The 15174-nt window shown below is 37.5% G+C and overlaps 2 protein-coding genes across 2 annotated transcripts; both read left to right on the top strand.

Annotated features, from left to right (window-relative positions):
- The first annotated feature begins 706 nt into the window (after positions 1–706).
- grpel2 (GrpE-like 2, mitochondrial) lies at positions 707–7475 on the top strand. The gene is made up of 4 exons (XM_063010990.1): positions 707–833; positions 5752–5911; positions 6720–6801; positions 6897–7475. Exons 1-4 carry the CDS (start codon positions 754–756, stop codon positions 7226–7228), a joined length of 654 nt encoding a protein of 217 aa, XP_062867060.1. The 5' UTR covers positions 707–753; the 3' UTR covers positions 7229–7475.
- Positions 7476–10400: 2925 nt separating this feature from the next.
- Positions 10401–13783, top strand: nhp2 (NHP2 ribonucleoprotein homolog (yeast)). The gene is made up of 4 exons (XM_063011584.1): positions 10401–10664; positions 11463–11532; positions 11965–12070; positions 12704–13783. Exons 1-4 carry the CDS (start codon positions 10511–10513, stop codon positions 12827–12829), a joined length of 456 nt encoding a protein of 151 aa, XP_062867654.1. The 5' UTR covers positions 10401–10510; the 3' UTR covers positions 12830–13783.
- Positions 13784–15174: the final 1391 nt, after the last annotated feature.

Below are 15174 nucleotides of genomic sequence, written 5' to 3'. Positions count from 1 at the left end.
TTGGTGACAGATCATTTTAGTACATCGAGAAGTATTGCCTCCTAAGTAACCTAAAATAAAAAAGTAAAATCTGACCGGACTTAAGGCCTGTACAAACCTCACCTCTGGTTACTGTCTGTAAGGAGTTTGGTATTTTTTTTTACTAGATTTTTATTGTTTACTCGGTGTTCCACCTCTCTACAACTGTAGGTGGATCGGCTACTCTAAATTGACCCTAGTTAAAGTGAATTAGTTTATTGGTAAGTGTGTGTGGCATCTGGACTGGGTTAAACAAAAAAGCCCAAATAAATCTTCACTTTTATTTAGTTGTCTTTTTTCTCTCTGGAGAAAATTCCACTCAAATACCTGTATTGTTTTACATTCAGTACAGTTACCACAAGTATTTAAAGGTCTGTTTATAAAGGCTGTGGTTAATTGTAAGATTCCACTGTTCTTTAACTATTCTTTTATAGTATACTCAAATAAGTGTGCAAAGTTATTGTTCATGTTTTAAATGAAAATACAGCAATAATATAACAGTCAAAATAAGAGTGGCATAAAGTCAGCAGGAAATACTAAATCCTGATTGTGACAGAACTAAAGAATGAAACAAATGAAGATAGGTGGGGGGTTGAATGAATGTGATGTGTATTGTTGGGCCCCTGATAGTGATGGTCTGTGTGGGTGGTCTGGTGTGATTGATGGGAGCCGGCTGAGGTGAGCGAGTTACAGCTACACTCACCCATGTAGCATTAGCAACCTGAGCTCAAACAAATGGCCGTCTGCTTTCTCTCGTCGTGTGGAAAAACGCGGTTTCAGCTGGGCGTTTCACCATTCAAACTGCTCTGTCTTAGGTAAGAAGCGCTAAACTATATTTGTATTTTATATAAATAACATTTAACGAGTTTAATGTCTGGGAAAGGATTCGCTAACGCGTAACTAGCTAGCTAACAGAGTTAGCATACCGTTAGCTAATGGATAACGGCTCAGCGTTTATATAAAACGAAACGAAATGTTTGTGAACGACGACTTTTTTATATATTTGCACTGTTCTGATAGTTCTTAGTAAAAAACATAAACTCAATCTGCGTCATTTTGCTAAATAGCTTGTGGCTAAACAAATATCTACCGTCGCATGACTAGTTAACCACTTCTATAAATATATACTGGTCTCAAACTCCTATTTCAGTACCAGATAGTATTTAAAATTAGTTTACCTTTAATTATAATTATATGGTTATTCTGACCACCTCTCAGCACGGTAGTGTGGTGGATTACAGTTAACCAACTATCTGTTTACTTAGTGGTTTAAAGGAATACGCTAGATAAGATAGTGCCAGCTTATTAGGCTTATTAGTTTACTTTCTATATTTTCTGTTTACATAAATTTAGTATAGTTTAAAAACCTGATTCCAGTGCTTTTAGAGTGTTTACCATTAGTTGTTTAAAAAGAAACACCAAGCCACAACTGGATCACACATCTAAACCAACCTATGACTAACCAATGCACTACACAACTCATAGTCAGTAAATTCACAAAAATTGACATCACGAACACTTGTGACAACACATTTGCATATTGAACTATTTACACCAATGACTGTCCAATGTGGTGTCACTATGCCAAGACTACATTGTTTCCAACAATGTCCCTGAACTGCCCTTGTGGTGGGCACGACTCTGGAGCATTGGTGGCATTGGGCGCCATGGAGTACAACAGTTCCACATCTAGAAGCTCTAATGACTGCTGCAATTTGAACAACTCCAGCACGAATCTACTTGTGGGGGAGGGATGCTGCAACCCTCCACTCAAAGTGCCCTCTTCTTTGGGAGAGCGAATAGAGCTGTGGGTATGTGCTACCCAGTGGTCATTCGTGCAGTGGCTTATTTTTGAATTGTAGCCTGGATTCTTTGCACAAAGTGTCTTTGTGTCCTTCACCTCCCTCCACCGATCAGCCTCGTCCACTGCGATCCTTCGGTTGTGTGGAGAACCAGCCTTGATTTGCATTCTTCTACTTTTTGGGTTTTTCTGTCAATGGTGCATCCCACTTCTAACATAGATGTAAAATGGGGTTAGATAGATTGGCCAGACTTAAGGTCCGAATTTAAGGAAATAATGCTCTTTTAAGGCAGCGGAAATACTGATTAAAGCAAGCTGCAACCGGATCACTGATACATCTGAAAACATACAGACTAACCAAAAGCACTACAAAACACAGATTCATAAAAACTGTCATAACCTAAGAAGAGTTGCGACAACATATCTGCATATTGTTTACACCAATAAAAGTCTATTGAGCTGTAGTGTCACCATGCCCACGCTACAGTGTATATTTTCCTGAAGTATTATAACTATGGAATACGTTAAAATAGCTACTTTAATATAATGTAAATATGTATGTTTTGGGATACAGCCCTTAAAAAGTTTTAATTTTTAATTAAAAACAATCTTAATAGCTAGTTTACTTTACTAGGCTACATTTTTCTTTGGTACCAAACATAAAGGTAAACCGTGACATACAGTGTATCACAAAAGTGAGTACACCCCTCACATTTCTGCAAATATTTCATTATATCTTTTCATGGGACAACACTATAGACATGAAACTTGGATATAACTTAGAGTAGTCAGTGTACAGCTTGTATAGCAGTGTAGATTTACTGTCTTCTGAAAATAACTCAACATACAGCCATTAATGTCTAAATAGCTGGCAACATAAGTGAGTACACCCCACAGTGAACATGTCCAAATTGTGCCCAAATGTGTCGTTGTCCCTCCCTGGTGTCATGTGTCAAGGTCCCAGGTGTAAATGGGGAGCAGGGCTGTTAAATTTGGTGTTTTGGGTACAATTCTCTCATACTGGCCACTGGATATTCAACATGGCACCTCATGGCAAAGAACTCTCTGAGGATGTGAGAAATAGAATTGTTGCTCTCCACAAAGATGGCCTGGGCTATAAGAAGATTGCTAACACCCTGAAACTGAGCTACAGCATGGTGGCCAAGGTCATACAGCTGTTTTCCAGGACAGGTTCCACTCGGAACAGGCTTCGCCAGGGTCGACCAAAGAGGTTGAGTCCACGTGTTCGGCGTCATATCCAGAGGTTGGCTTTAAAAAATAGACACATGAGTGCTGCCAGCATTGCTGCAGAGGTTGAAGATGTGGGAGGTCAGCCTGTCAGGGCTCAGACCATACGCCGCACACTGCATCAACTCGGTCTGCATGGTCGTCATCCCAGAAGGAAGCTGACGCACAAGAAAGCCAGCAAACAGTTTGCTGAAGACAAGCAGTCCAAGAACATGGATTACTGGAATGCCCTGTGGTCTGACAAGACCAAGATAAACTTGTTTGGCTCAGATGGTGTCCAGCATGTGTGGCGGCGCCCTGGTGAGAAGTACCAAGACAACTGTATCTTGCCTACAGTCAAGCATGGTGGTGGTAGCATCATAGTCTTGGGCTGCATGAGTGTTGCTGGCACTGGGGAGCTGCAGTTCATTGAGGGAAACATGAATTCCAACATGTACTGTGACATTCTGAAACAGAGCATGATCCCCTCCCTTCGAAAACTGGGCCTCATGGCAGTTTTCCAAAAGGATAACGACCCCAAACACAACCTCCAAGATGACAACTGCCTTGCTGAGGAAGCTGAAGGTAAAGGTGATGGACTAAACCCAATTGAGCACCTGTGGCGCATCCTCAAGTGGAAGGTGGAGGAGTTCAAGGTGTCTAACATCCACCAGCTCCGTGATGTTATCATGGAGGAGTGGAAGAGGATTCCAGTAGCAACCTGTGCAGCTCTGGTGAATTCCATGCCCAGGAGGGTTAAGGCAGTGATAATAATGGTGGTCACACAAAATATTGACACTTTGGGCACAATTTGGACATGTTCACTGTGGGGTGTACTCACTTATGTTGCCAGCCATTTAGACATTAATGGCTGTGTGTTGAGTTATTTTCAGAAGACAGTAAATCTACACTGCTATACAAGTTGTACACTGACTACTCTAAGTTATATCCAAGTTTCATGTCTATAGTGTCGTCCCATGAAAAGATATAATAAAATATTTGCAGAAATGTGAGGGGTGTACTCACTTTTGTGATACACTGTAGGTGACATTTGGCTTGTTTTAAAAGTGGTGAAACTTGGATAATTCGAAAAGGTGTTGAACAGATGTTTTTGTGTAGCTTCAAATACATTTCCAAGAAAAAGGAGTTGAAACCTTGGCCAGTGAGGTCATGGTATTTCATTCATGTTTACTCAGAATCTTGTCTCCCAGAATACCGCACAGTAAACAGTAAGCTTACCAATTCTCTGACCCCTGTTTTATAACCTGAAGCAAAGATTTTTAATGTGCATGTACACTATTTTACTTTGCCATACATTGCCACTTTACAAAGTGTTGTTGCTATACAAATTCTTTTTTAAATGTAGTTTAAACATGCAGGTGTTTTATTACGTATCACTGTGTTTCTTGGTAGTTCTATTTAGTCTTGCAGTGGTATTTGATGCTGTATGACCTAAAGCTAACCTGTCAAAAAAGATAAATATTTTCTTTTGTTGTGTTCAAACATTTTTAAAAGAAGACAGTAGCTGCGTCCGGAATCGCATACTTCCATACTCAATAGTACGTGAAATGAGGACGCGAGAGCGGTTACATAGTACATAGTATAAATAAAGAGGTACGCGAGAAGTACCCGGATGACCTACTTATTGGGCAGCCATGTTTGAGTATGCAAGCGATGCACACTTGCGGTTCGCTAATGTATCCCATAATGCAACTGGAGCTGCGTAGGCGTTCAAAGCGGAATAAGAAACAAGAAAGATAGCGGAAAACGGAGACCTCTGTTCACAAGTGTAAGTAAGATAATAAATATCCAAAATTTTGGCGAGGGTTTGTAATGAGTCTGTAACTAAGGGAAGCTGCAGCCTAGTGGTTAAGGTACTGGATTGGTGATCAGAAGGTTGCCGGTTCAAGCCCCACCACTGCCAGGTTGCAACTGTTGGGCCCTTGAGCAAGGCCCTTAACCCTTAATTGCTTAGATTGTATACTGTCACAACAGTAAGTCGCTTTGGATAAAAGCATCTGCTAAATGCAGAAAATTTAAATGTAACTATGGTGATATTACGTCATCACGTCCTTACGTCATCACTTGACGTTGGCAAGATGGCGGATGTAGTACGTAGCGGTGTTGTGTGCATATTGCATACTTCTGTACTGAAAGTATGTACTTTTTACCGGCCGAGTAGTGCATACTTCCTCCAATCTAGTGCATACTCTGTAAGTATGCGATTCCGGACGCAGCTTATATGACACAAATTGACAGCACTGTGTAGCATTTTGGATGGCGCCATCTTGTATGAATAAATACAGCAAATTATGTTGCTTTTTTTTTTTTTTTTTTACTGCTATGCCACCCAATAACCTCACACTGCCACAAGTTAAGCTTGTTAATGCATCAACAGATGTTCAAAGCCCTGTGATCGATTGGCTCCCTGTACAGGGGATTTTTCCCTTCGTCTAGTGGATCCTGATCCTCAGCGTCCTTGACTAGGATAGAAATTAAATAAAATAAACAGGATAAAACATAACATTGATGCGACTATTACATAAACATAGTATATATTACTAAAATAGTAGTATTATACCAGATCAGAAGCAGATTATACCAAAATTAGAAGCTTGTACACAGTGACTTGCCAGCTCTTTTTCTTGTATACACTTCTTGAAAGGTTTTTCAGCATTTACCATTTGTTATCTTTTGTACATTAGGTCCCGTATTGGTTTCTCCAGCACTGCTGCAGAAAGGGACAATACAGGACATGACTGCCACAGTGATGATGGTGATGATGATCACAGTCGCTCCGTAATGCATGTCAGAATGTTGGAGATGAGAGCCAACAAACTGGAGGAACAGGTCCGAGATCTCACCGTGAGTAACTGACTATTTTTTTATATTTATTTTTTTCTTCTCAGTATTAAAGTGCTAGTGCAGATCATAAACAGTTTAAAAAAAAAAAAGTAAGATTATTTTCTGTATGATTATAAATAAATGGATACTTAATTTTAGGAAAGAGGGCATTCATCAAAAAAAAGTGTGGTTGGATTTCAAATTTTGTACATTCACATTCTGCACGAGAAACATAATTACAGATGCATTTCATTTGATTTTTTGTGATTTTACATCGTTCTTCAGTTACATCTATGACAATGAATGTACTTCTATTTAACAGACAAGACAAAAGTGATTCTTGTTTAATTAAGTCTGAGAAAAAAAATATTATGGTTAATAACACAGTAAAGGATATTAAGAACACAGCTACAAGTCCTTGCTCTTAGGGTCAGAGCTTTGTGTGTGCCATTGTAGTAAGAAACTAGCTTTGTGTACAGGTGCACATTCATGCTGAATCAGAGACCCCACCATGTTGGAAAATTTTAGTTTATTTTATATATTTGATTTTACATTCCTTTTGCGATGCAACTTAAAAAAAACTAAAAGTAATTAAGGGGTAATTCTACAGAAAATGCAGAAAACAAGATTTATCAATAACAATCAATATAATTAGCATAACAGATCAATGAATGCCAGTAATCCAGATACACAAAGTGCATTTGATAGATAAATCTGATAAAACTTGTGTGGATGCACAAATATAGAGTCGTGTTTTTGTTTGTATAGTGCTGATTAAAGAAACGATTTAGAGTAATTGTATTCAAGTCAAATCTCTGTGTTTTTACAGCAAAGGTATCAAAGAGCTTTGGCTGACTCAGACAATGTTCGGAGAAGAACTCAGAAATTTGTGGAGGATGCTAAACGCTTTGGTAAACCATTATGTTAAAAGCAGACATTGATGTTAGCCACTTTTAATTTCTAAGGGTTTGCATGATGAGATCAATACAATCTGTCTCTCGTACAGGAATTCAGAGTTTCTGTCGTGACCTGGTGGAGGTGGCGGACCTGCTGGAGCAGACTGTACATGGCACAGAGGAGGACACACAGACCCTTACTCAGAGTTTGGAACTCGTACAGAACAGACTGCAACAAGTGTTCACCAAGCATGGGCTGGAGAAGATGAATGTTGTTGGGACTGCTTATGACCCCTATCAGCATGAGATTGTGTGCCATACTCCAGCTGATGGACTTGAGCCAGGCTCTATAGCTGTTGTCAAGCAGGACGGTTACAAGCTACACGGGCGCACTATTCGCTTTGCGCATGTGGGAATTGCTGTAAAAGCACAGGAGTCATAATTGTGTGGTTTGTACCACTCAGACCTAAAACTCTTGTGCTTCATTATTGTACAGTTTTTTTTTTTTCTTTTGATAGATTTATATGTACATGATCCCTAAGGGGAATTTTGGGAGATTTACATGTACACACATATACAACAAACTTGATTATTTAATTCCCAAGTTGTTGATTTAGTTTTGTATTTTTGTCATCGAGTTTATAAGTTATATGTAACTCTAATAAATTATTCAGGTGGACTACCTATAATCCCATCCCATTTTCAAAAAAAAACTGCATTCACCTGGACATTATTAGCATTCATCAAAAAGCATTGCTGTGTGCTGCTGTTTCTGGGTATTGTTTATTTCCCCACATTATTTAGGAACACAAATCCACAACATATAGTATTTTAAACGGTACTATTCTATTGATTGGTACACAGCCAAAGATGCTTGAACGCTACTGGCTTTGAGATTATGCAGAAAAATGGAAAACCTCCCGTTTTAATTGCTGAACAATGCATAAATATACCCAAAAATAAAATCAACAGTTTATATTCTAACCTGTTATATTTGTTTACTTTCATATCGGTGCTGTGAAAAACCGTTGCTGGACCTTTCTACATTTTTTATTTAGTTGTTTCCAATTCCTTTAGAATTCCTCTGTTGCTTTCACCACTCCCATACTGGCAGAGACTAATACCTCCTACCTCTGACATGTGGAGTCGCTGGCCCCTTTTTTCAAACCAGCCAGCAGTAAATTCTCTAATGAATATGAAGTTTCGCTATGCTAAATGTGTTTCTTACTACTCGCACTGGTGCCTTAACCAGACAACAAGAATCACTGTTTCAGCATCAGTGAGGAGAAACTCTATACAACCCTCCCTTCCACAGACAACGCCTGGCCAGGCTAGAAGCACTGCTGAGACCTTGGCCTCAGAAACTTGACGTTGGTGGGCTAGTAGAGCTTAATTTTTACTAATGGTCTTGTGTCAGTATTTATTGACTCCTCAGTATTAAATCAGTGGCAGCAGTGCATGTTTGAAAAAGAGTGAAAAGTGTATTTAATTTCTTCTTATTGGGAAACATTAAATTGTGTTTGTGTTAGAATGAACAACGTCGTCTTGTTTTGGACCATAATAACATTATTGTATAATAGTTTACTGAATATTTTTTAGATAAACTGACAGTTTTGATATGCGATTTTCTTTTGTTTCTTATATTAGTAGATCAGGGCACTCGGGTGGCACAGTGGTAAATTATGCTGGCCCACCAGTGCTAAGGTCTTAAGCTTTCGAGTTGCGTGGAGACAGCGACGTGAAAGAGAAGTTTCAACCGTCCACGACTGAATTGGGTGCAAAAAGAGAAGGGGGGGGGGGGGGGGGGGGGGGGGGGGGGGTGATAAATAAATAAATATTAAAATGAATAAAAAAAAAAAAATATTAGATGAATAATGCCCAAAAACAAAAGTTTATACTTTGAATTTTGTAGGAAGAAGGCATTTGTGCACCTTACTTTAATATATGAGTGCATGAAAGTTGAAGAGGACCTTGTCAGTTTTTTTCTGTATATGATATTTATGGATGTTTTTAAGTTATGGAATTTGTAAATGTGACTTTTGTTTGACATCTGCAATAATACATAGTTAAGAAGCTTTTGTTAAATATGTATTCTGTCTTTGATATCATGGTGCATGTTTTATTCATCACCCTTTATTTTGTTAAAAGAATAAAATGATTATAACTTTGTGTGAGAACTTGCTTATCATTTAGATGAGTGTGCACCAGATATAGTGGACTTAGAATCCACTCCCTTGTGTGGTGGATTTTATTTTGAATTAATATTTCTGTTATTTTTACCCATCAACCTACACATAATTATCCATATCATGTTCTTTGGGTTTTTCCAAAACTAATTAAAAACCCCATGAAGTCTCTTATTTACAAAATGTATTTTACTTCATTACTCTAGCTGCAGTTAGGATAGAATAAAATCTTAACTGTCACAGTACACAGGCACAATAAAATTTTGTATGGCAACTCTCCAATAGAGGTAGTAGCAGCAGTAGAGAACATAGTAACAGTACTCACTTAAAATAATTTACACTCTGGAAAAATGAAATTTACACTCTGCATAAGTAAACTTATGACAATAACCCAAAGCATACAGCTGAACAACAGTAGATTAGCTTCCAGGCAAGTTTCTTGAGTGGCTCTGACTTAAACCCCATCAGTTTATGTGGGGAAACTTGGAGATAACGGTTCAGACACATCTGATCAAGTAATCTGAGATACAGCTCATGGATTTGTTCAGTTTATTTCTTAAAGGAAAGCCTCTCAAGTGTCAGGTTTGATGGCAAGCGTCTGAACTATTATCTTCAGGTTTCTCCACAGACGCAAAAGGGTTTAAGTCAGAGCCACTTATAGATAGAATGCCTTTATTTGTCATATATACATATACAACTGTACAGTACAATTAAATGCTTTCTTCGCATATCTCAGCTTGTTTGGAAGTTGGAGTCAGAGTGCAGGGTCAGTCATCGTACAGCGCCCTTGGAGCAGATAGGGTTTAGGGCCTTGCTCAAGGACCCAAGAGTAGCTGCATAGCAGAACCTGGATTTGAGCCGCCTATCTTCGGGTTATGAAACTTGCCCAGAAGATAATCTGGTGCTGTTCAGCTGTACGCTTTGTGTTATTGTCACGCTGAAAAGTTAAGGGGTATGATTACTTTTAGGGCTCACAGTACACCAAGTTGTATTGGGCTAAGTCCTTTATAATGAATTATTGTGCAGTATAGCAAATTTAGTTCCATTATAAAATTTTCAAAATACTCTAAAGGATTCATTTGTAATGATCTAAGAGTGGGTACTAAGTGATTTAAATTCAGTTCTCTTAAATAGTTCTCTTTAGAAAGTAACAGGTTTTACATGATGTGGTTTAGATCATTGATTCTCTGGGTGATGTTAAACAGTGTAGAGCTTCTGCTAATGTTTACTAAGATCCAGAACTGATTCTGAGTATTTAGATTTGACCTATTGGTTAAATGATTAGAGTTAAAGTCAGTATGGTTCAGATTTAGTCCACTAATCAATACATTATTATTGATTTTGCGGAAGTTGAGGTTGTTCTGCTTCCTCCGCTGCACCAGGGGCGCTGTGTACGGAAACTCGGAAGTACAGCGGGAGAGTAGCGGAAGTGCAGGGTTCACATGTTAGTCGCTGCACGTGTTCGCTGTGCAGTAAAACAACACATCTGGTAAATAAAGTTAAACAGCTGTACTTGTATTTAACTCCGTGTTGTAAATATGACTAAAGTTAAGAAAGAGAAAAGCTTCACTGAGGAGGAAACTGCAGCAACTGAGAAGTCTTATCAGGAGTTATTAGCTAATATTAATCCCATTGCGTCTCCGCTCGCTTCCAAAAAACTCAGCAAGAAACTCTACAAATGCATCAAGAAAGGTACAAATATCTTATTTATAACATACTTATAAACGCCACTAACATTAGATACAAATATCTTATTTATAACATACTTATAAACGCCACTAACATCAGGTACAAATATCTTATTTATAACCTCCATTAACATTAGATACAAATATCTTATTTATAACCTCCATTAACATTAGATACAAATATCTTATTTATAACCTACACTAACATCAGGTACAAATTTAACCTATTTATAAACTTCACTAACATCTTACTCGGTTAAACTATATAACCAATTTAGGAGAAAAGAAAGAATCCAGCTACCTCAGACTTCATCACGTTTCTGTTTTAGTGGGTTGTTAATGCATTAAAGCTGGTTATGTTGGCTGAGTAGTTAAACTATAAATGTAGAGTTGATTAACCAAAATAATTATAAAGTTATTATTAATTAATGACTTAAATAATTGATTGACAAGTAGAAAAGTAAAAAAAGATGTGCTTTATTTATCCCCAAGGTGAAATGTGGGATATAGCAGAATTGTTCAAATTATTAAAAATTAAGCCTAAATAACCAGCAAAGACCAGCTAAATGGGCATATTCAACTTGTATAAAAAGGATTGTCTCAACTAAGACAATAACACAATAATTAGCTCATACACATACATTGAACAAATGATCTTGTAATCATAATTAAAATGCAAATAATTTCTGCCCTGGTAAAATATATAACCTAACATTGACATTAACATTGTAATTTACTTGGTGTTTTTTAATTCTGGATTTTCAGTCTTGTTTGTTTCTAATCTGATTTTGTTCTTTAATAGCGGCAAAACATAAACAGATTCGCCGGGGAGTCAAAGAAGTACAGAAGTTCATAAACAAAGGAGAAAAAGGGTAAGATTCCATGTATATGTCTCAAAACAAAGTCACAAACATGAAGCAATTCTAGAGGTGTAAATACAGTGCTGTTAAAAGATTTCTGGTCCGGGTCCTTTCTGTTTGGAGTTTGCATGTTCTCCCCGTGTCTGCGTGGGTTTCCTCCGGGTGCTCCGGTTTCCTTCCACAGTCCAAAGACATGCAAGTGAGGTGAACTGGAGATACAAAATTGTCCATGACTGTGTTCGATATAACCTTGTGAACTGATGAACCTTGTGTGATGAGTGTTCTGGGAGTGCTTTGATCCTTTAGGATCTTGAAATTGTGTTTTTCAAAATGTTTTGCAGTATGAAACAGCATAAGAAGCTCAGAGCACATGTATATATTGCAGCAGTGAAAATTAATTGTCTGTGAATGTTACATATAATTATATATATTTTTGGTCTGTAGGATTGTGGTGCTTGCTGGAGATACTCTTCCAATTGAAGTGTACTGCCACCTACCCGTCATGTGTGAGGATAAAAGCCTGCCCTATGCTTACATTCCCTCAAAAGTGGTAAGAGTTTTTTTTTTTTTTTTTTTTTTTTTTTTTTTGCTGCTGCTGTGTGTGGAAGGTTCTTGATCTTCTGATTCTGCTACAATTAGAGTGCTTTAACTGACCCATTATTACCTTGCAGAAGTTTTTTTTTTTAAAGCTGCACAATTAAAATGCCTATTTTATGTCTATTAAATACCACATTGTAATTATGGTGTTTTTTGACTGCAGCCCTGCTTTTAAAAACACTTTTGGGATGCTTATCAGAAATACATATAATATATGTGTAAGTGGAGATTTTGAATCAGACTGCTTTCACTTTTAGCCTCTTATTTTCTGAGTAAAAGTGCACATGTTAAATGGCACTAGACTCTTCTAGTAAGATTTTTAAATATAACTACTTGGTAAAATGTGATGTACATACTCTATATACACAACATTGACTTACTTGTAAGATTAATTAAATCATTTTGGCAGCAAATGAAATATTTTTTAAATGCTTCATTCCAATGCACTTACTTCTCTACTAAATAGTAAAAATAAAAATCCCAACTATGTAGTGTAGTTTGTATTGTGCCCTTTTTATTAACCCTTGCCCCACATTTATTCTTAAATTAAGGTCTGTGCCTTAACATTTATTTAATTTAATTTCAGGACTTGGGTTCTTCGGCGGGTTCAAAGCGGCCAACGTGTGTCATCATGATTAAACCACATGAAGAATACCAAGAGACATATGATGAGTGTATGGAGGAAGTATCTGCACTTCCCAAACCCTTATAAAACAAGATGTTTCTATAGAACTTTGCAACAGCACAGTAATTCTGTTAAGTCTATTATCTAACGCAACGTACATCAGGGACGTGGGAATTTTCACCACTTCTCATGAGCTTCTTGGACTTTTTTTTATTTGAGAAGTAATGTCAGGTAATGTGTTTTGCAGAGCTAAATAATAGCTAATTATGCTATCAGTGTCTCAGAATAAGAGATTTTCTCTCATACTTTTGTTTAGTTTTTTTATATTACCTCTTTAATTTGGAAGATTATCTGAATGACGTTGAATACTATTAGTGCTCATGTTCTTGATTTATTTTGAAAACATACTGTAAGGTATCAAATAAAATCCAAATACGTTACTTATGTGCTTACTTTTTCTGAAGGATTTCAGAATTTTTTGTTCAATCCGTCTTCATTATCATTAACCACTGAGGATCAAGAACCTGTTTTGGGGAGCCCAGGTGCAGTGTGAGAATGAACCCTGAACAGTGGAATTCCCCCCCTAATCTATTAATCCTAAATCAGCTTCCTTAGACATTTCATACAGTTGAGATGTGAGTATAGCAAACAGATAAAAATAAATCATGTATCTTCTGTAACAACTTAATTCTGATCATGCTTGCTGTGGGTCCAACGTCTTCCTAGAAACTCCTGGAATAAGGTGCAAATACACCCTTGAAATGGCACATGTTTATTGCAAAGCATCAGTTCTAGTATAGTATGAACTATGTATTAGCATGTTAAAGCTGAAATGTTAGATTTGCTATTAAGTTGATTTATTTAAAAATTAATTTGATTTGCACAGTACACCTGCTGCCAAAAAAGGTTATTATTGCTAAAAACTGTGGTATGGAAAGTATAACCCTAGCATTATAACAGCATTTCTGTATTAGAAGAGTGCAACTTCACAATGATCTGCTGCTTAGTGATTGACAAGCATAAATAAATGTTGAAAAAATAGTGAAATTGTATGTTTTGAGTGGCCATAGAGAAACCAAAAGGTTTGTTCTGGTGTAATATTGTTTTTTCATCCAGGTAGGGCTGGAAGTTTAGGCCATAAAATCTTAAATTGTGGGGTTTTAGAGGAGAATGTATTTAAAAAAAAAAAAACCTAAAATAATCTGACTACAGAATTAAATAATACAATCGTATACAGGTCAGATTAAATCACGATAGGACTTATCTATAGTTGGTAACACCAGTCTGTCCAGCACCTCTGACTATTTGGAGCTTTTTAATCATGTTTCATTAGGTAAATACATGGAATAATATGAAAGCACTTAAATTATGTATTTAAAAATGATTGTAGTGCTGTGGAAATGGTTGCCCATCCAACTGGTTCTCTCAACTCTGGACTTTTGAAATGTGTTTAGAGTGACCCATCTTTGAGTTCTAGATACATGTCAAGGATGCACAATTTAGGAATAAGGAATTTCAGTTTGGCACTATAATATAATTAGCAAAAAACGTTTTTGTTTATGGATGATTAAGTGTAGATGAATTGCTTCAAATGGCAGTCATTTCTATTTAAAATCGAACACAAAGTGTGCAAAAAGTCAAGGGGTCTGAATACTTTTAATACATCTAAGAATATATAGGGTGGGCCATTTATATGGATACACCTAAATAAAATGGGAATGGTTGGTGATATTAACTTCCTGTTTGTGGCACATTAGTATATGGGAGGGGGAAAACTTTTCAAGATGGGTGGTGGCCATTTTGAAGTCGGCCATTTTGGATCCAACTTTAGTTTTTTCAATGGGAAGAGGGTCATGTGACACATCAAACTTATTGAGAATTTCACAAGAAAAACAATGGTGTGCTTGGTTTTAACGTAACTTTTGTTCTTTCATGAGTTATTTACAAGCTTCTCTTTGTTTACAGCCATTGACATGTCGCAGAGGTTAACACGTGAGGAGCGGATAGAAATTGTGTTGATGTCTGGTGAACGCAGTACCCGGGTCATTGCAGCAGATTTCAATGCAAGACACCCTACGAGACCACCCATCTCCCATGCTACAGTTAGCAAACTGCTTGCCAAGTTTCGTGAAACTGGTTCAGTGTTGGATTTGTCAAAATGTGGACGCATGAAAACTGTCACTAATGAAGAAACATCAGTGGCTGTCCTAGCTTCATTCAGCAAGAGCCCACAGCGTAGCACTCGCCGCATGTCACTGGAGAGTGGCATCAGTCGAACATCCCTTCGACGGATATTAGCTACTCACAAATGGCACCCTTACAAACTCCAGCTGCTGCAGCATCTCAACGAGGATGACCCAGATCGGCGCACTGAATTTGCAGAATGGGCAAAACAAAAATTGGAACAGGACCCTCAGTTTACACAGAACATT

The sequence above is a fragment of the Trichomycterus rosablanca genome, chromosome 16 (genome assembly GCF_030014385.1).
Source record: "Trichomycterus rosablanca isolate fTriRos1 chromosome 16, fTriRos1.hap1, whole genome shotgun sequence".
NCBI classification, from domain to species: domain Eukaryota; kingdom Metazoa; phylum Chordata; class Actinopteri; order Siluriformes; family Trichomycteridae; genus Trichomycterus; species Trichomycterus rosablanca.
The sequence above is the reverse complement of the archived record's forward strand: the minus strand, read 5'-3'. Positions and strand labels throughout refer to the sequence as shown.